The following is a 20885-nucleotide window of genomic DNA, read 5'->3' as shown; positions in this document are numbered from 1 at the left end:
CAAAGCATTCTAGTGTTAATTTTTTTATATTTGATCCATATATCAAAAGTAACATAAAATTCCTAGCATTTAAGTATGAAACATTTTGCAACCTTAATGAAAAGTTCATTCATATAATCAGTAGATAAGATTGGAAAATGTAACATAGTCATTAACTTCAAATATAACAACATCAAAGTCACAAATCAAACTTCAAAGTTTAACAACCAAATTACTAAAACAACTAAACCACCCTACTCAGAGACAAAAAGTAACTTAGACACTTGCTAAATAAATAACTTAGGCATTATGCATTCACTTCCAGTTGACAACCAGGAAAAGTAACATACAGAAAACCCAATATCAAAATCTTAAGAGAAAAAATGCTATTTCAAAATCACAAAGATGTGATATTGGGTTTATTGTCGGTAACCAAAGATGCGACATACAAATATTGGGTTTACCATAGAAGTATTATTTCAGAATCTCAAAGAAAAAAACAAAAACAAAAAATTAAAAAAGGCCAATAAAGTGGTGGCTAAGCAACCAAAGCATCCAGAGCACCCACTCGAATGCTTAAGCGATGCTTTAAGCGACAAAGCGACCACTTTATTGAATTATAAAAATAAATAAAATAAAAAAAGCGACGGTCACTTTGACTGGGCAAGGACCTCCCGGACAAGCGACGCATTGACAACTATGGTCCCACTAATAAGTAATGACACTCCTTCCTAGTTCCCACCCTCGTGAAAGCCATCATATAAGGACGTGCACATCACACGTGACGTCACACCCTAGAAACCATACCATACAACGACACATATCAAGTAGATTTAAAAAACATTGCAATATTTCGCGAGAAATTGTAAAATCAACAATATATTGCCCAATTTTTTGTAAATCTCGTTTTGGAGGGGTCTTTTGGTTCAATAAGTAGCAAAACGGAAAAATATCGCCATGTTTCGGCAATATTTCACCAAAAAATATTCCCACGCCTGATGACTCATGTATCCTCAAAGAAAAAGATAAGATTCGCAAGTTCTACAATGAAACATTAAAAAGAAGCAAGAATGAAACAACCCCAGGTCTGGGGCCAGTCCTTAGGACCCTCTCAAGTGAACCAGAAGTACAACTAGGGTTAAACCCTGCTGTATTATGTTAAATCTTAGTGGACAGCAGCTAATATGACCAATTAAGTCCTGCAGCAAGAGGGTTTTGGCTTTGAACTCCTGCGGCTAGCATTAAGGTTAGGATCGACCGTTAAGGGTGGGTTGGGGAAGGTAATCCTAAAAGGAATTAGGTTTTTGAGTGAAAGGTTTTATGGTTGAAACTATGTTAGGGTTTCTATGGTTTTTGGGAGTTTAGGGCAGCAAGGAATTTAGGGTTTGGACTTTGGACAAGGGATTGGTTGGTCTGATTGGGCTGAAACTAAGAGGGAAGGTCAACAGTCAGATTGGCGCAGATTTGACCTTGAATTTTAGGTCTCGAGTAAAGTCTGAAAGTCCCAGAAAAATCTGAAAAATGAAAGATATGGGGAGGTGAAGGGGTGCTGCTACAGGGTTAGGGGAAGAGATTAGGGTACAGTAGGGGAACTGGTCATCAGATGATGAAGGGGAAGATTACGCTAGAATTTGCAGAAAACAGTACACCACGACTCCACTAGGTCTTCCTTCAATTCTTTTCTTTATTCATTCAAAACTGCCTTGCTTACAATATGAATGGCTCATTTACAGCCATTACGTGAAGGATATCCTAATAGGACTCCACAAACAAAGACTAATTAGGACACAAGAAGGAATTCAATTTAAAGTGGAATTCCTTGTCATACTAAGATTCTACTCACATAACCAAAAAAAGGAATTCTAACTAGAACTCCTAACTAAACAGACCTGCAAACTTAAACTTCCTACTCTAATAAGCAATCCAATTGCCAAGTAGGACTTCTAATTGGATAAGTACTCTATTATAACTTGCTAAACAGGGACTCTCAAGCATAAAACAAAAATAGATAGAGATTCCTAAAATTAGGTGAACCTAACTAGACCACTTCAACTTCAAGGAAGGGGCAGTAAAATGACCAAAATACCCCTGAAGCGATTAACCAGGCCTCGGTGCTGCATGCTTTGTGGGCTGATGTGAGCCAAACTACGGGCTGCACCATGGTTGTCTGTCCTGGTTACATCACAGAATCACCCAAAACAAGACAAAACTTGCCTTTCTATTTCTTACACGAAATATGGTATGATGCAGGTGCATTCCCATGGTTCAACCTAAATCCTTATGAGAATTCAAACCAAGATTAACTGGGTCCCAATATTGTTCTGGTTCAGTAAGATACCTATGATTTATTCTCTTCAGGAAAGATATGTATCCTTTATTTCGGAGAGGTATTATACACGAAAGGAAAATTCCAACTTTTGTTTTATTAACTTTCTAAGTTACCTAAATTAAAGGTATAGGAAGGTAAGAGTATGGGTTTGCTGGAGAATGTTACGTAGAGCTAGGGGTAAGTTACGACCTCATTCTCAAGGTAGATTAGGGCTTTTCATAAAAGGGCATTGAACCCATCAATCTGGGATGTAATTGTTGGAGCTGAATGAAAGTGCTTTTTGTGTTCCAGCCAGCCCGCTGAGGCAGGCCTTTCTCCCTTTTCCAAACTCCTCTCCTGTTTCAGTGAACTGATAATTGAGGTACTGAATAGGGGATTGCATTAAATGGGTATCAAGGAGAACTTTTAGCAGCCATCGACCATGACAGGTCACAATATAACAAATTGTGAGTTGCACATATGTCAGAAGTCTGCAGAAGACTAATACCAAACTTGAGAGGAATGAAGCAAGGTACAAGAAGTTCATGGAAGAGATTTGGAGCACCATCACTTATATTCTAGCTTTTATGCAAAGGATAAAGCAAGTAGGAGCAAGAATGCCTTGAAGAACCAAAGAAGGCCTAGGGTTGCTGCCCAGCACCCTGCGGCCCTGCCATCAGCATAGGAAATTTTGGCCCAGCATGAAGGGCAAGTTGGTAATTTTGGCAGTCATAGTCAAGCCCAATTATGTCCAGTTAAATTCTGAATTTCATTAGGACTCTAATCCTAGTTTTATCTTGTTATTTGAGTCAATCTAGGTTGAGATAAGTTAGAATCCTAATTCAAGTAGGAGTCCTATTTAAAATAGAATTCCCTTTTTTCTTTCTCTTTCAAAGTTGAATGCTAGGAGTTCTACAGCAAAGGCTATAAATACATAATGCTTGTAACCAAATCAGTTTCTGATGAATAAAATATTGCAGAGAGAGTTACAGCAGAGATTGAGGTTTTGGCAAGGGTTTCTGGAAATCCCCAGTGCAGGAACGACCTACGGCAGCAATCCTTTGGTGATTTTTTTCAGAATCTCGTCATCTTCAACCTCCTACAATCAGTAAGTGCTCATTCCTACCCTTCCCCACCTCTAACCACCATTGCAACTGCTTTTCTCTTTCCATCTTTCCTTGTCTGCGGCACCCCTTCTTTTTCCCTAAAACCCTAATTTCTAGATCTCCCAATCCCCATCACAGAAATCCCTTTCCGAATATCATCCCCTCCCTCCCCTAGACCTCGACTTCAAGTAGCAGCCCTGATTTCCACCTGAAACCATAGAAATTGAGACCCTAGTTCTCCCAGAACCCTAACCCTAGGAATTTTGAATCCAAAACTTCAAAAAAAGAAAGAAGAAGAAGGATCAAATTTAAGTTCAAGCATCCTAACCATATAACCTTCTGACCGAACCCTACATAGCTACCCTTTCAACCCCCTCAAACCCTAGGAAACCCCAATCGCAGGGTTTAGAAACCCTAAATTTTCTGCTGTTCCCCTACTAAATCCTAGATATTGAATCTCATTTCTTTGGGGTCTAAATCAAGTGGTATAAAAGCTATGGATGAATCAGCAGGAGCTAGAGCATTCGAGAATATACAACAAACTCCAGCAAATACACTAGCATAGATACAAAGGTTTGTCAACTAGGATGGCTCACCTAGAGCAAACTTGTAGAGAAGAAGAGCTACCCACCCCTCCTCCATGGGTAAATTCTTCGATAGATATCCCCGCTAGGGGAGAAATTAGTGAAGATCTCAAACACAGAGAAGATCCTCCAATAGGTGAAACGAACAGAGAAGACAGAGAACGGAATGGTCACACCAAGGAACCATGTATGATAGATATGAAGGTGATGGAAAACCTCCCCAAAGAAGACCATGTCAAACCCCATTCACTTTAGAAGAGCACATCAAATCCTAGTCTAATGGAGGATAGGACCAAAGAAGAAGCGCAGACCTTCACAAAGCCAAGCTCGAACTCAAGGAATTCAATGGGCCTTTAGAACCCCCGGCATTCAACGACTCAAGAGCTACCCTAGATGACTATTTTGATTAATATGACTAGTTGGATGATGGGAAGTTGAGGTTAGCTTGAACTAAGTAAGTAGCTGCAGCCCGAGATTGGTGAAACACAATTAAGCAAGAATTTTTATAAAAGTAGGTAACTCACTATTTGGAACCGAATGAGAAGGGAATTGACTGAGAAGTATCTAACCAAACGCTACAGAACCAGGTTATAGTAGAAGTTCCACACCCTAAAGCAAGGTACTACGTTCGTGGTATGCAACAATTTGACTCCCTAGCATCTAGAATAGGGACTAGAGAGAGCAAGCTTCAGACTATGACCTGATTCAAATTTGGCCTAAGATCCAAATGGCACATGGAGTGACTGATGTACATGACCTTTGGGATATATTTGATAAGGTCCTATAAGTTGAGACCTTGTTAAGCCAAAAGAGATACAACCACCAAAGTGATAACTGCAAGACAGAGCCAACCACCCCTAAAACCTCCCACCCGCCACCACCTCCCCAGTTCCTCTATTAGGAGCAACCCCCCTTAGAGCAGAGTAAGGGGAAGGGGCCCCAACAACACCAGCAACCCAGAGGCTTCTACTGTCATGAGATGGACCACTTTGCTAGACAGTACCCTCAAAGAAGGGGAATTACAGTCCTTGACGCCAACCTGGAGCCATGAGGAATTTCTTTGCCTCCACTGGAAGCATATCCAAAAAACTACTATGATGAAAAATACCTGGACCAAGACCCTCACATGAATGTGATGTCCAAGATCTTGGTGACAGAGTTTGACAAAGAAGACTAGAGGAGCAATATCTTCTACACCAGGCTTAAGGTGGGGGGAGCATCTAGCTTAGACAATGGTGGCTAGTGGCAACAGTGTCAATGTGTGTCAAAGCATTTTGTCAAAAAAGCTGGTCTTAAGACTGAAAAGCACCCCGAGCCTTACAAAAGATCCCTACAAAACAAATCCAAGCTAGAGGTTTCTTCAATACTGAGGCCACCATTGCAAGTAGGGAGAATAAATGCATCTTCAACCACAAAGGTCAAAAATTGTACCAAACCTATCAGAAGAAGCCAAGAAGAAACAAGCTCTCCAAACAAATCAGAGAAATTCAAACACCAAACACCAGTTCTCAGTGGTTCCACCTAAAGAAATTGAGGGAAACTCAAGGCATATGTTGCAGCTACCTCCATTCAAGCTCCCCATTGAATATCTCAAAGGGACTAACCAAGGGTCGTATGAGAGGTAAACGGATTTCACCCATTCATCGGAGACTAATGTTATCAAGAAGGGGAGAGCCGATGTAGGACCACATGGCCACCCCAGGGAGGCCTAAAGAAGGCCTAGGGTTGCTCCAAGAACCTTGCAGCCCTACAACTGTATGCAATACAATTGGTTCAATTTGACAAAGCTTTTATTTCTAGGTACCTCTCACGTATACTAACACATTCATGATAACTTTTAACTGCTTTTTAAGTAAAATAAATGAGCCATTGTGATTTTTATGCTTTAAATGAGGTAGTATGCCAGAAATTATGCCAAAAACCCCTATATATAGCGCCAAAACTTGCTGTCGAAACTACCAGAGAAAATTTTCAATTTTCAACCGAAATTTCGGTATGAAATTTCGCAAGTTTCAACCATAACTCACCTTGCTGTGAATTAAAATTCAGTAAGGTTAGGAAAATTAGGGCTTCTAGGGGGTAAGGGTTACGGTTGAGGGTGAAAAAGGGGTTGGGGATGATGACTCTAAAAGGAAATGGATTTGGTTTAAGTGTTTGAAAGATCTAAGTAAAAGAAGGTTAGGGTTTCTAGGGGTTTTGGGAATTTGGGGAAGCGAAGGAAATTCGGGTTAAACTAGGATATGGTTAGTCCGACTGGGCCAAAATTAAAAGGAAAGGTCACTAGGGTAGGGAGGATGAGGTTGCTAAAGTTTGGGACAGATCTAATGGTTGGATTGCCGTAGATCTGACCTTGAATGTTGCGTCTTAGAAGAGTCTGAAATTTCCAGAAAATCAAAAAAGGATATGGGGCCTGCAGTTCAGGGGGAAGAAGGGATTCAATCTTCCTAGGGTTAGGGGGGATCGGTAGGAGTGTAGGACTATGGTTGCGATCGAAAGCAAGGGTAAGGGAGGGGAATGAGGTTTCCTAAAGGGATTGGGATTATGAAAGGTAGGGTTTGGGGATGGGAAGGGGTTGCCACACGCTAGGGGAAGGGGAAGAAGGGGCTGTGAAGGTGAGGGAAGAAGATGAAGGTAGGGACCGGGGTTGAGTCTTTGTATTTAGTTGAAGAAGGGAATGGGAGCTTTGAAGATCTTCCATTGCAGAAAATTATACACACACGCACAGCCGCAAGTCTGCCCTCCTAGGAAAACCCACGACTCCTCTCTTGGCACCTTCCAATTCTAAAATTTTATAATTTCATCCAATCTCCCTTTACAAGCTAGAGAGGCTTTATTTATAACCTTACATGAATGACACTAGGACTCAAAGTTACATGGTCATTCTAACAAGGACTCTCATTCCAACAAGGATTCTATCATAACTCAACCTTGACTTATCCAAATTCCACAGTAAGAGTAAATATAGACTCCTTGTAAGATGTCGATTGTAACTAAGGGAATCCCTCACTAACTGAGCCTCTTACCTCAATTGGGAGGGCAAATCCAAAGTCAAAAACAAAGTAGATTTTGGTGTCTCAGAAGAAATCTGTTTTCAAGAAGATTCCATTAGTTGTTTTGTTTAAATTGATGTCTTTAATTGTGTGGCTGAGACATATCGAAGGAATATTTAATGGCGGTACTGCAGAACACATACGAGCTCCCGCTAATCAGAAAATCAAATTCAATGATGCTTTGGTTCATCCCACACGTACACGTCATGGACATCCTGGCTTTCTATGTTATATAGACCTGTAAATAGATTTGAGTCTTTAGTAGGCTATAAATAGCCTAGTCTTTTCATTGTAAAGTTAAGTCTGATTATTGAATAAGAATTGAGTTTGAGTAAAGGATTGTGGCCTTGTTGAGGAGGCCACACTTGAGTAGAATTTAAGAATTCTTCTTCGAGATCAGCACCTTCTTCAAGCTTTTAGCACTCTTCTTCCAGCCTCCAGCAACTACAAGCCATTACAACAGCTTCCAAGTAAGTACTGCAGCCCTCCATCCCCTCCCACACCCTCCTAAACCCATCACGCCAACGCCAGCCCCCTTCCCCTTTTTGCACAAACCCTAAACCACCCCTCCCCCCTTACTGCCGCACCCATGGCAGCATCTTCCCCAACCCCCGACAGCCCCTAAAACCCCCTCCCCACCCCCTGCAGATCCTTTCTAGCCCCTACCCTGCGGCTCTTTTATTCCCCTTCTTTTCTCCACTGCACCCCTCCCAACCCCTCTTTCTGACTTGTGGCAATCTGATAAACAGAAAAAGAAGAGAGAGACAAAATTAAAAAGAAAGAATTGAAAGATTGCCCGATGTCTTTAAAAACCCTATCCAAGATCCCTTCCTAAAACTCTAAAATCTTCTTTATCGTTTGTTTCATTCAGGAATCATCCCCACAATCTTCCCTAGACCTTCCCATATCGATCCCATTATTATTCTTAGGATAATTTTCTTATCTTCCAAATCATCCCAGGGGAATTTGGTGACACCCTTAGTTTTCCCTATCAACCCATATTACTCCTAAGGGATTCCCACAACTTCCTTAGAAACCCATATACATTCCATACAATCTTAGATTTATTTGCTGGAAGATATTGGGAGAACCCTCAATTTTAGGGACCACCCTAGGAACCCTAACCCTAAGATCAGGTTTCCATCATTAGGACTCCTAGCTAGACCAGGACTCCTTCATAACTTAACAAACAAAAAATCAAATTCAAAAATAGGACTCAAATTCAAAAATAGAGTATATCTAAACTCCTAATAGGACTCCGAATCAAACTATGTTAGATTGGGTTTGACTAAGGGACCCAAAATGACCAAAACAACCCTATGCTAGCCGGAATTCCCTGGGTTGCTGGCAAGGCTGCAGGGTGCTAGTAACCTCCCTGGGCCTTCTTCGGGTGGTCCCAGATCTAGTTCACATCATGACCTTTCAAGGATGTTCATCCCAATGAATCAATGATGACGATGATGAAGTTGAAGCCCAGTCCACTAGCGCTGTACCATTTTCAAATGGACATTTCCAGTACAGGTCTCCTGTATTTAAACAAAAAAAAAAAAAAAAAAAAAGTTTGAAAAACTGTTTACAAGTCAACTACCAACACAAGGAGTAGCTCCTCCTTCCACGGCACTCAACACCACCGACTTAAAAAAAGAACACCCCGCACCTGACTTTCACCAAAATCTGAAAGGTTTTTGCAGGGCATCCCTTTCCAGCTTGTTAGAATTGTTGCTAAAGAAGCTTCTATGGACTGTGAAGCCAGATCCCAAGCTGCTGAAGATGCTAGATAATCAGCTACAGGATTCGCCTTCCAAAAATGGGGTAATGTTGTACATACAGTGCAGATTCCACGGATATTCACACAGTGATTGATACTAAAGCAGAACCCAACTTCATCACTATAGCAGTTGTTCAAGCACATAACCTTTCAGAAAAGCAATTTTTCCAGAAAATTCATGTGTTAGGTTTTGGACCTACAACTCGAGTAGAGACAATTGCAGTGGTTTAGACACTTGCAATTCAGGTCATTACAGTACCAAGTTTCCTGCCTAGTCAGCACTCACCTCGCTGACGCACTGTGACCTTAGTAACAGCATGCTAGTACTCTCTATGATGGTGTACAATGTCTAATGTCAGAACATTACTCTTTCTTGTTTTCTACACTTTAAGAATTTCTTCTTTCATCAGGATAACCTGGATTGTGATTATTTTTTCCACCATACTATACTGAAGCTCAGTAGATCCAACCAGTATCTAATCCAAATCTTTCAACAACGAGTTCCAGCTGTCGAATTCCCGAAAGACTACCTACACAGCTTTTTCAGAAATTGAAGCTCATCTCACAGAAACATCACATTACAATCACCAATAAATAGTATCCCTGGTTGGTTATCCCCCACACCTCAGTTGTTGATTCCCCAAGGAACAGGCTCATTGTTGTTACCTGGGGTCTAGCTTCTTTTGAGCCTAGTTCTTAAAAGTTGTTCTCCTCCTCCCCACCCTCCTTCCCTCTGTGCATTCTCTCCTTTCTTGCCGTTCAGGGTTTTTTGGTAATGATAGTTTATTCATCCAAAAAATAATAATAATACTCCTGTGCAGATCAAGTACAATATTATTACAGGCTTACATCATAATAATATGCAAGTAACTAGAGACATAAACAACAATAACAATGTGCATGCATGCGTGAGAGAGGATAACTAACCTATCACACACAAAAAAAAGTGCACAGATAATATAGAATAATTAGCTTACATATTACAGTTACTTTGTAGCTCCTGAGAAGAAAGGTTGGCTGATCCATTTTGAGTAGCAGCTTGGTATTTTTGAGCTGCTGCTCCAAGCTGACTAACCTACACGAGTATGACAACAATGGTCAATGCAGAAACTAAATCCATAATACTGTCACAGCTGCCACAACCAACTTTCAAGAGAAATTCCCAAAAACGCAATAAAATGTCCAGCTAAAAAGCCAACAGATATACGACATGAAAACTATGAATTGTGGAAACAAAAAGATACTGGCAATGCAATAAAAGTGCATATGCAATCCAGCACTCAACTTTAACACCCAAATGGGGGGGAAAATCAAAAGATAAAGGGTTTTATCTCAAAGCAAGAAAAGGTGAAAGGGGTCTTGACTTCCGTTGAAAAAAGGCAGAAGGGTTTCTTCATCTCCAGCTTTTCGTCAGGTCTGGATGGGCTTCCTCATCTCCAATTTATTATTTTTTCTTTTTAATTTGTTGATGGTTGCTAGTTAGCCACTAACTTCCTATTCCCTCCTCCTCTATCTCTTCTTCTAATTTTTGTCTGAGCCAGTGTGATGCAGATCCAGCGCCAAATTAGGCTGTTTTCCCTAGGAATAAAGCCAGGACTGGGACATATACATATTGGGCCTTCATTGGATGTGTTCCCTTTGTAACTGGCCAATTTAATAGACCTAAATCATGGGTTCATGAGTTGAGCACGAATATTCCCTTACTTGAGTGTTTTTTTTTCCCTGTCCCATTCTAGTTAGACTTGATGCATATTATTTCATTACTCCTTATTAGAGCTGATGAGTGTTGTTTGTAATGCATGCTATTTAATTAGTCCTTACATTGTTGATATAGAGTCCTCGTAAAGGTTGAACTAAAAACTGAACATGGTCATTAGAGATGATGGCAGCTGATTTACTACTTTTTTGTCGACTTCTCATATCCACAGTAGGTAAATCCGAACCCCTATGCCATAACAGCAAGGCTCATTCACACCTGCCTTGTTCGTTTTCAGTAAAGTAGCCTACCACCCCTTGAACATCGCACCTTGCTCATTGGCCGGTTCATCTGTGCTTGTGATCTCCTAAAACATGGGATCCCAAACCTCCCACTTGTTATAAGGTAAGGTGTTAGAGGACAAAGGGGATGGCTATTTTATTAGAAACTAGAGTTTGTCAAAGCTATAAATTGCCACTCATTGCATGTAATAGCTACAAGTTCAGAACAATAATGAAATCAGCTATTGCAGCTTATGTGATTGTTGTTCTCAGAGGAAAAGATGCTCTAGCAATGCTATGGTATCCCCAGGTACTCACGTGAAAGGGTCACTAGGGAAATCAACCTAAGACTCCTACATGGCTGTGGGTTCAGTCTGCCTTCAGATCAATTCACCACCTCCACAGCATTAAACAAGGCTCCTACATCCATGTAAATGGCATCCAGCATATCCCATTCCCTACCATCTCACCCTTTTATTTTACTTTTTCTTGAATTTATGGATTCCGATGGGCAACAAATTCCCAAGTCATATGACTCATAGCTACACCAACCTGGCTGGGATTGACTCAAACCTAGAGAAACCTTTCCCCCATATTAGGTCTACGTTCCCCCAAGTTACAGCTCCATTCAAGTCCTCTAAACCAACTAAATATAGAAGTTCTATCAAGATTCAAACTCCTACCAAATTTAGGACTCTCGAACTAGCCATCAGATTTAACTGATTTTCACACCATATCCTCTTTAGGACCTCGATGTCAATCCCTTAAAGTTAAATTAAGTCCAACCACTGCAAATACTAAAAAAACCGCTCTACAGCCTAGTATTAAGACCTATTCATTGATGATCTCAGAAGTCTGATCCTCATTCAATTGAGTCTACATCATGTTTGTTCATCGTTACCAGTATGTGAACCAGGATCTAGGGTTTAATTTTTTTATGCAAGCCCTAAGTCTAGACACACCCTCAGGATCCTCTTCAAGTGGATCAGCTATCTAGCGTTTACAACACCCTACAGTTGGGGAGATTGGGCTGGATAAAGGGTTCTAGGATTGGGAATGGGGTAGGGTTAGGTTTGTCTAGGGTTTAGAAGCTAGGTTCTAAAAAGCAAGTTTGAAACCTTACTGTAATTTTTTTTCTCAGAATAGAATTTCAAGTCTAGGGTTTGAACAGGGTTAGGGTTAGAGTCAAGTGTCTCTCAGGGTTATGGAAAGATTCTCATAAAAGGGGTTTGGGTTAGATGAGAGATTGAGGTGATCTTGGCTTTTCAAGTTTTTAGAGTTTTAGGGTTTCTAATGAAGAGGATGATGGTTAACGATTTTTAGGGATTAGGGGGTCAGGAAAACTCCTAAGCAGCCGCAAGCCAAAGGAAGAAGAAGGGCTGGAAAGGGGAGAGTGTTAGGGATTTAGGACTGATGGAGGGGACAGGGGGCTGCTGCAGGGTAGGGGAAAGGGCTGTACTAGTAGCAGAAAGGGTTTGGGAGGGATGGGGGAAGTCGGCGGATGGGACAGATGAGAGAGTAGAGGATTTTTTTTTTTTTTTTTTTTTTGGGGGGGGGGGTGTGGGAGTTGTCTGGCTTACTCGAAGGATGCAAGGATTCAATGATGTCTTCAAAATTCTGTAGACTTCTTCACTCTAAAGCAGCCACAAGTCCCCCATAGGAAACCCACTACCCCAACTCTATTCTTCCCAATCTCAGCTTTATTTCATTAATCATAATCTGAATTTTACAACCCAGTGAGGCTTATTTATAGCCATTACAAGGAACTCACAGTAGGACTAACTTTAGAACTTAAATCAAACTAGGACTAAAAACTCATACTCATACAAGGACTCTATCACAACTTACCCTAGAAAGATCCCAATTGAAGAATAAAAGTAGATATGGAATCCTTGTAGGAAGTAGACTGTAACTAGGGGAATCCCTTACTACTTGGGAATCAAAACCTAACTAGGACTCTTCAATAACTTGACAAACAATAGCTCAAGTTCAGAAATAAAAGTAGATCTAAAATCCTAACAGGACTCTAAATCAAACAAGGTCAGATTGGGTTTATGATTTAACCAAGGTTGGACCCCCTAAAATTGGGCCCAAGAACCTGACCCAAAAGGCCACTTAAAGCTGGCCGAATACCCCAGGGGTATTTTGATCATTTTCCAAGCCCCCTTTGGGGCTCAATATGGGTCTTCACAAAATCCCCTCAATTCAAGGGTCATGGATCTACTTTTGTTTTCTGTTTGAGTCTATAGTATGAAGTTACAGTCATTTTAAAATTATGTTTAGTTAATTGTGGATAAGATTCCTTATCTAGAAGGGGATCTTATCTTTTAGAGTTTGCTTCTATTTAGCAGTCACTTATTTAAGTCTCTTATCTCTTCAAGAAGTTATTTCTGAAATTTGAGTTCTTATTTAGTAAGAATTGCTAACTCAAAGTCCAACTTAGGACTTGTTGGATCCCCATTAGATAGTGAATCCCAAGTCGAGTCAAATTTTCTTGTATTTGGCTATAAATAGCCTCTTTATTTCTGAATAAAGCAGATCGGATATTTTGAATTAAGGCTTGGACCGTGGGGAAGGAAACCCTTGCGGCCTGGGCTGGAGAGTTGAGTAATTCTCAAATTTCAGAATTTCCAGCAAACAACTTCATCTTCTTCAAGTAATCAAGCATCCAGTCAAAGCATTCAAGTACAGCCACTTACAAGCATTCAACCAGCAGGCTTCACCCTTTCCCAGCAGTCCCAAGTAGGTGCAGACCTTCCCTCACCCTCTTCCCCCACTCGCAAGCATCCCCAACCCCAATCCCTGCTGCTGTAGACCAGCAGCCCCCCACACCCCCGCAAACGCTAGAAACCCCTTCCCCCTTTGCTGTTTCAGACCTTTAGCGCCCCCCCTACGGCTCTACCAGTCCTTTGTCCCTTCCTGTCCAGCCTTGTAGTCAACCCCCTAATTCCCCTTTCCCATTCGGTTCGCTGTTGGCAGAAGTCTGAGAAGCTGAAAATTCCAGAATTTCTCCGACTTTACACCTTGAAGCCTGAAAATCCTTAGAATAAAGACCTGAACCCTCAGAGGTAGCAAGCTTAAGACCTTGTTCTACGCTAACCAAAACACCTAGAAACCATGGTTTTGTGTCGGTTCCTATCTAGAGTATCCTTACTAGGGGACCCTAAATGACCAAAATGCCCCCATGCTGGCTGAAATTCCCTGGGTTGTTGGAAAGAGTGCAGGGTACTGGTAACCACCCCAAACCTTCTGTGGGTGGTCCTAGATCTGGTTCACATCATACCATCTCACGCTCTTACCATCACTACCTTACCTGTTGTAAAGGTCATGAGAGTTGCAACTTGGAAGACGCAAGTTACATGTAATGCGACCTTCTTTTTCCAAGCTTTCTAGTTGTTCTTCTAAGGAAGATGTGCATGACAAGGAGGATGTTAAAGATGACTGATGTGAACTAGGACCTAGGGTTTGGCTGATTGAGGTAGTCCCCTAGATTTAGGCTCACTCTGAGGTCTTCTTCAATAGAACCAGCAGTCAATTAGGGTTTAGAATACCTTACAGATGAAGGGAATGAGTTGGTTGTGGGATTCTAGGGTTATGAAAGGTCTAGAGTTTGACCGATTGAGGTAATCCCCATGATTTAGGCTCACTACGGGATCCTCTTCGATAGTATCAGCAATCAATTAAGGTTTAGAATATCTTATGGACAAAGGGAATGGATTGATTGTGGGATTGATCGTGGGATTCTAGGGTTACCAAAGGTCTAGGGTTAGGTTCGGCTAAGATTTTGGGAATTTTAAGGGATATGGGGTTCCTAATGGTATGGGTTATGAAGGGATGATTTAATAGGGAAAAGGTTAGTTTAATGTTTGTAGTTAGGTATGTTCTTTTATAGATTCAAAGATACGAAACCCATCCCATGGGAGATAAGGGATAAATTCTTTGAGATGGAACAACTGGGGTTAGGATGTATGTAAATATATGGGGATATGATCCTCCAAGTTTGGTCGGGTTTGGGATGGCTAAATTAAAAGATAATAAGGTACCTGTTTTAAGGGCTCCCCATAAAATAATTATATCTTGAAATCAGACAGTCAAAATGGGGTCAAATTGGGATTCAAAGTCACTAGGGTTGGGGGATGAGGTTCCCAGAGTTTGTAACAGATCTAACCATTAGATTGGTGTAGATCTGACCTTGAACTTTGGGTGTCTAGAAAAGTCCGAAAATTCAAGAACATAAGAAAAAAAAGGGTACGAAAGACGGGGAAGAAAAGGGAAGGCTAGGGATGGGGTTGGGGATGTAGTACTTACTTGTAGGGGAAGGGAGAAGATCTTCAGCAAACTCAGCCTCACAAGCCCATAGCAGGCTACTCACCAAGGGAGCCCAAAATCAACTGCTCTTCCTTTAATTCTTAACTTTATTCAAAAATTCAAATATGATCTGTTACAACCCAGAGTTGCTTACTTATAGCCTACATGAAGGAAAACATTAAAGGACTCAACTTCTAAAAAGAAAACAGACTTGGACTTTAACTTGCAAGCCAATCCTATGTAAAACTCTTACTTGGCCAAAGACTTTAAGTCAAACGAGGATTCTGCCATATCTCACTCTAGAAGGATCCAATTTTGGAATCTAATAGATATAGAATCCTAACAAGACATAGACACCAGCATATTAAAAAAAAATGTAGATCTAGGGTCCTAATAGCAAGCTGGACCCAATGGCACCCTAACCTTGGACTCCACGAAAATTGTCAAAATGACCAAAAATGTAGATCTAGGGGCTGTAGGGCTTGGGGAAAGTAACCCCAGTCCAGGCCCTAGGCTGCTCCTGGAACCAGTTTACATCAATGATGTTGATGTAAGGGCAAGGATTGATTCTCCTAGATCAGGTTTACAAACTATGGATCAGTATGCTAATAATTATTGATGACATGATGTTAATTAAACGATATGTATTTGGATTTGGAACTGTCGATAGGTGAGTGGCAAATTTGATACCTTGATGTTTACACTTTGAATATTAAAGATGTTTTCAAACATCGATGTGGTTCAAATGCTCAATGCCATCGCTTGTGTATCTGTAAGGCCTTGTTTATATGTGTATGGCTAGTGTGAAATGTTTCACAACTATATGCTACAAATCAATTATATAGCTTTTACTACACTACGAGCCAGATATAAGATTATAAGAAAAAAGAATACTAGAACACCTTGAGCACCTAGGCTGCCCCTTATCATCTAAGCACTTAGGAAGGCCCTAAAACTCCTTTGCACCATGACTAAAATGAAGAAAATAAATAGAGGTAACTAAGACCCCCAAAAAATATAAACAAAACACAGCGATCATAGGGGAGAGAATAGAAGAAAAAAAAATTAAAACATACCCCCCCCCCCCCAAAAAAAAAAAATCTTTACACTGTCGAAGAAAATTGAACAAGTACGTAGATGAAATATTAAGATCAGAATATACACAAATTAAGGTTATGGATATAAAGAATCAGTTTCTAGCAACATGAAAATCAAAGAGCAGAACATATTCAAGCAAACCTGTGGGGGGAAAAAATGAAGATACAAATTAAAACCAGTAAGTTGAATTTTCAATTGGGAGACTTAAAAAAAATCTAAATGACCATCATATTCCACAATAATTTTGACTAAAATGCTATAGTTAATTTTTGTTTTAGAAATAGCATTAGAAGCTCAGGATAAAGCAAAAGAAAGCAAATACCTTTCAAGGTAGCTGTAGAAAAGTAAAGGTATAGGCTACTCTATCAGCTAATCAGCTAATTATTTATTCACCCTTCATCTACTTATTTATTAGAGACTAGCAACATACTCAACTACCAACAAAGTAACAGGTCAAGATTCCATTCGTTTCTTGGGCAAGACAATACAGATGAGAAAAAGTATAAGGATATAATATTACTATACAAATGATGACACGGACAAAGCAATCAGGCTTCCATTTACATAATGGATCTATTTTCAAATTGCTTACTTGAGGAATAATCAACCTCCGAGGGATGAGCTCCTCATGACGCCGAGCACAAAACTCCCAAGAACAAATCTAGAGAAGGAAGTTCACAAACAAAAGGAAATCCCACTCAGTAACAAAACAGGAATCAAAAACTACTTCTATATAAAACAAACTAATCACGCACTAGGCCTTTGGCTCTGGTTTGCTTTGCTTAGGGCTTTGTTGGCTTCAGTTGGACTTTGCCCTCAGCCTTCTGTAACCCCCCCCTTCTTTTTTTCCTATTTGGTAATGAATTGTTTATTCATCCAAACCCCCCCCCCCCCAAAAAAAAAAAAAAAAAGAAGAGGAAGAGAAACTAATCACACACTGGTCTTTATATAATCTATCTTTCAACCAACAACAACAACCGGAAAAAAAACAAACAAAAGCACTGACCTTTATATCAGGTGAAAAAACAATTCTTAGCTGACCATCACGAACAACACGGAGTTGCTCAAATACACTTTCTTGTATTGCTTTAGCATAGTCTAGAACTATTTGTCCAGCTGCATTCTGATATTCACGAGGCATATCAACATAGAGAAGTTCTTCCAGAGTACCACTATCATACTTGATTTTGCAAAGCCTGGGTAAGACTTCAACTGTTGCTTCTGAAATAATGGAGGCAACTATCAAGTAAAATCCTTAAAGGTGAAAAACGGTATTGACCATAATAATCTAGAATGGCTACATTTGGCAAGTATAATTATGAGATTGGGGATAACATTAATGGCAATATGAAAAACAAGATGCCAGCACATTAACATTTCTCAGAACCAAGAAAACTGAAAACATACCAAAACCTCGACCAGGCTTGCGATTACATATTTCACAGTGCCATACATCCTGCACATGTTATATTAAGAATCATTTCAAGCTCATAAATAAGTATACGAGGAACAATCCAATTGGCACTTCATGTTAGTATGTAAACAAACATCAACTACATAATAAATATAATTGGAAATTTTTCATCAAAAGATTTAGGCATTCACCCTCTTGGTTCAATATTCAAAAAGGAATGCAACAGTCCATATTGAGTTGGGATCCTCTAACCACGAGGGTAGAGGAGATTGCCCCCCTCACACCTCTCCACCACATATTTAGGAGGGTGCCCACCTCTGGTCCTCCTTTTCAGTACTCAGAGGTGGCACCTCCTCCTAAATGTGCGGTGGAGAGGTGTAAGGTGATCATAGTCCTCTACCCACAAGGGTAGAGGATCCAAACTCGTCCATATATCTACATATGATAAAGGGTCACCTAGTATTTACAGGTAAGCAGAATCACCTACAACCAGGCTACCTGGATTGAATCTCCTCAATGAGACATAAAATCAAGGGCTATGGGTTTTCTCCAGCAACAAACCTGTGGGAAAACACCAGTTGTTTGCCGACCACTTCCATAGAGAGAGACACACCACCTCTTCTTGGCATTGGGAGCAAAATACTCACCAACAAATTTCCTCCAGAACTCAATGTTGTTGTCCTGTATTAAAGATGATCATAAGCAGACAGAAGTTGTAGAAGGATCGTGCATTAGCTGACAAAAGATTTTACTCAAATGAGATCTCACAGCAGGCCTGTGTTGTTGGTGATACATATAATGTGTCAAACGCCGAGCACATGTTCCTGGTTCATAGGCAGGTTTAACCGGAGACCTCACAGACAAATTCTGCTGTTGGAACTGAGGTGGTAACTGTGACCGCTGCTGAGGAAGTCCCTTCAAGAGTTGCTGCTGCTGTTGCTGTTGTTGTTGTTGCTGCTGCTGCTGCTGCTGCTGCTGTTGCATCTGCAGCATACGCTGCTGTTGCAAGAGACTAATCTGAGCAGCAGCCTGAGAAGACTGCCTGGTCATTTGGAGGTATTGCTGTTGATGTTGCTGTTGTTGCTGAAGAAACAATGACTGATCTGAATGTTGTGGTTCCAGTTTGACAGACCCTAAACTTCTCAAAGTCTGGAATTGTTGATGTTCCAATTTCACTTGCCCCAGACTTCGCAAGGACTGCAACTGTTGCTGCTGCCCATTTTGGTCGTTAGTCATCTGCTGTTCCAATTTAACAGGGCCAACATTCCCCAACCCTCCACGAATTGGCTGAAATTGTTGTTGTTGCTGCTGCTGCTGCTGCTGTTGTTGTTGCTGCTGCTGGTGGCTGCGAGGAACAGAGTACTGCTGCAGCGGCTGCTGAACATGCTGGAAGTTTTGCTGCTCAAGATGTTGAGATTGCTGCTGGTCAGGCACCAGTTGGTTCCCAGATGGATTCGAGAATTGCGGCCCCTGACCTTGACCAGAAGAGCCAACGCTCGCAGTGTTAGATTGTGCAAATGGCATAGGTGAAGGAGTGAAGTTCATCCCATTACCAGCAATAGACATTGGATCAGACTCAGCCCCTGTATCAATGCCACCACGTTGGATACTCCCTGAACCAGAAAGGCCAGAGTTCGAACCACCATTCCCAATGGATTGGTTGAGGAGAGAGGAAACATTTGGGATGTTACCAAGCAAGTTCATGCTATTAAACTGAGTGCGTGGAGATACATGTGAAGGAAACCCAGTTGGTGAAGGAATTGCACCACCTTGTGCTCCCAAAAGACCAGAGTTTGATCGCATGAGTGAGGACGTGACAGATTGGGCACCACCGACAGGGGTCGGAGGTCCCGAAGGCATCATCTTTCCAATAGCACAAGGTACAAGCTATTTGCTAAAGTTGACAGAATTCAGCTAATAACAGCATGAAATACAAACTCAACACCACGAGATCCAACGTAACCACACCTAAGCATCAATGCCCAGACTATGGATCTCACTCAATCCATAAGATATATCACTCTTAAATCCAGAGCTCAACACCACAGAGTTCTCATTTGCACCCAACAAGTCGAAAAAAGTAATCCTTCCAAAAAAATGTTTAGCAGTGACTACCAGCGAATGAAGAAATGGGAAGAGTAAAATCAGGAAACAAGCCTTGATTCTGAGCATTCTTGCATTCGACAAGTTTTCAGAAGAAACAGATACTAGTCAGCAATTGCCAAAGACGATGTTCAGAAAAAAAGAGCAATTGCTAAAGATTCTGTCTTTTTAAAATCTTGGATCAGTAAATTTCCGTCACAACACATAAATGCATCCTTGCTTTCGAAGACTAGCAAAAGGAACTTAGTCTTCCACATCACCCAATCTGGTTTCTACCGACTATCACAAGAAACCAAAAGGAAACAATCACAATAAGGAATAGTGGAAAAAGAAAAAGAAAAAACACTGTACTTGGATGTCACAACTTACAAAAACATTTAAATTAAATTAAATTTGATTGATATCAAACGGTCTCAACCTTGTTCAATCAGCTAAAACCGCCAACTGAGACCGTATTAGGGGAGGTTGAGTCCCAGAACCGAAGGTAAATTCAGAAATAAGTAAAATAGACTTCCTATTCAAAACCCAAAGTTTAAAGTGGGATCTTCACAACAAAACCGGAATAAGAGTGAAACTAAAGATCGTGTTAACATGGTCTACCAGGAAGTCTCCACGATTTCTCTCAAACATTGATGAAACAACAATTACGTGGAAATAGAAAAAACTAAAAACAACTTCATCAATACCGAATTCAATAAATCGAAGCTGAAATTAACGATCTAAGTCTTTGTCTGAGTGAAATCCCTAGGGTTTTGAAGTCAAAACATGAACTAAACAAATGGGGGAAAAAGAAAAAAACTAAACCCTAATTATGGAAAGCAAACTTACGGGAGTTAAAATTCAGCACTGACCCTCTGAAGCCTGAACATTTCGATCAAACAGAACCACAAACGAACTCCTGAAATACAAAAATTATTCTTCCCTCTGTCTTCTTCTTCGTCGACTTCTTCAGTAACTTTAAATTAATTTTCCCTTTTCTTTTTTCTAGGGTTCGTCTTCTTATTCTTCTTGTTCTATATATCCTTCATTGAAATAGTCTTTTCTTTTTTCTCTTTTCATGCCTCAGTATCCAATCCAACTCCAATCCAGCTCTGGAGCTTCTGCCCGCCTTTCTTTCTTGCTTTTGTTTTCTGTTCTACTGCGTGCGAGAGAGTCCTTGCGGACGTCAAAGATACTTTTGATCTAATTGA

General features: G+C 40.6%; 1 protein-coding gene across 2 annotated transcripts in view; it reads right to left on the bottom strand.

Moving 5' to 3' along the window:
* Positions 1-20885, bottom strand: part of LOC149027470 (transcriptional corepressor SEUSS-like) — a 30027-nt gene extending 9142 nt beyond the window's left edge. Inside the window, exons 1-7 of one of the 2 annotated variants that reach the window (XM_089162753.1) lie at positions 20524-20885; positions 18361-19974; positions 18154-18273; positions 17586-17634; positions 17185-17399; positions 16771-16839; positions 9773-9870 (exon numbers count right to left, since the gene is read on the bottom strand). In XM_089162753.1, the coding sequence (XP_089018879.1) occupies positions 9773-9870; positions 16771-16839; positions 17185-17399; positions 17586-17634; positions 18154-18273; positions 18361-19455 (1646 nt within the window). In that variant the 5' untranslated portion in view covers positions 19456-19974; positions 20524-20885. The remainder of the gene's footprint in view (positions 1-9772; positions 9871-16770; positions 16840-17184; positions 17400-17585; positions 17635-18153; positions 18274-18360; positions 19975-20523) is intronic. The other variant, XM_089162760.1, reaches the window with a different exon arrangement.

Source organism: Hakea prostrata, chromosome 1 (genome assembly GCF_041222555.1).
Source record: "Hakea prostrata isolate BN-2017 chromosome 1, UWA_Hpros_2, whole genome shotgun sequence".
Classification (NCBI taxonomy): Eukaryota; Viridiplantae; Streptophyta; class Magnoliopsida; order Proteales; family Proteaceae; genus Hakea; species Hakea prostrata.
This window is presented reverse-complemented; position numbering and strand designations above follow the sequence as displayed.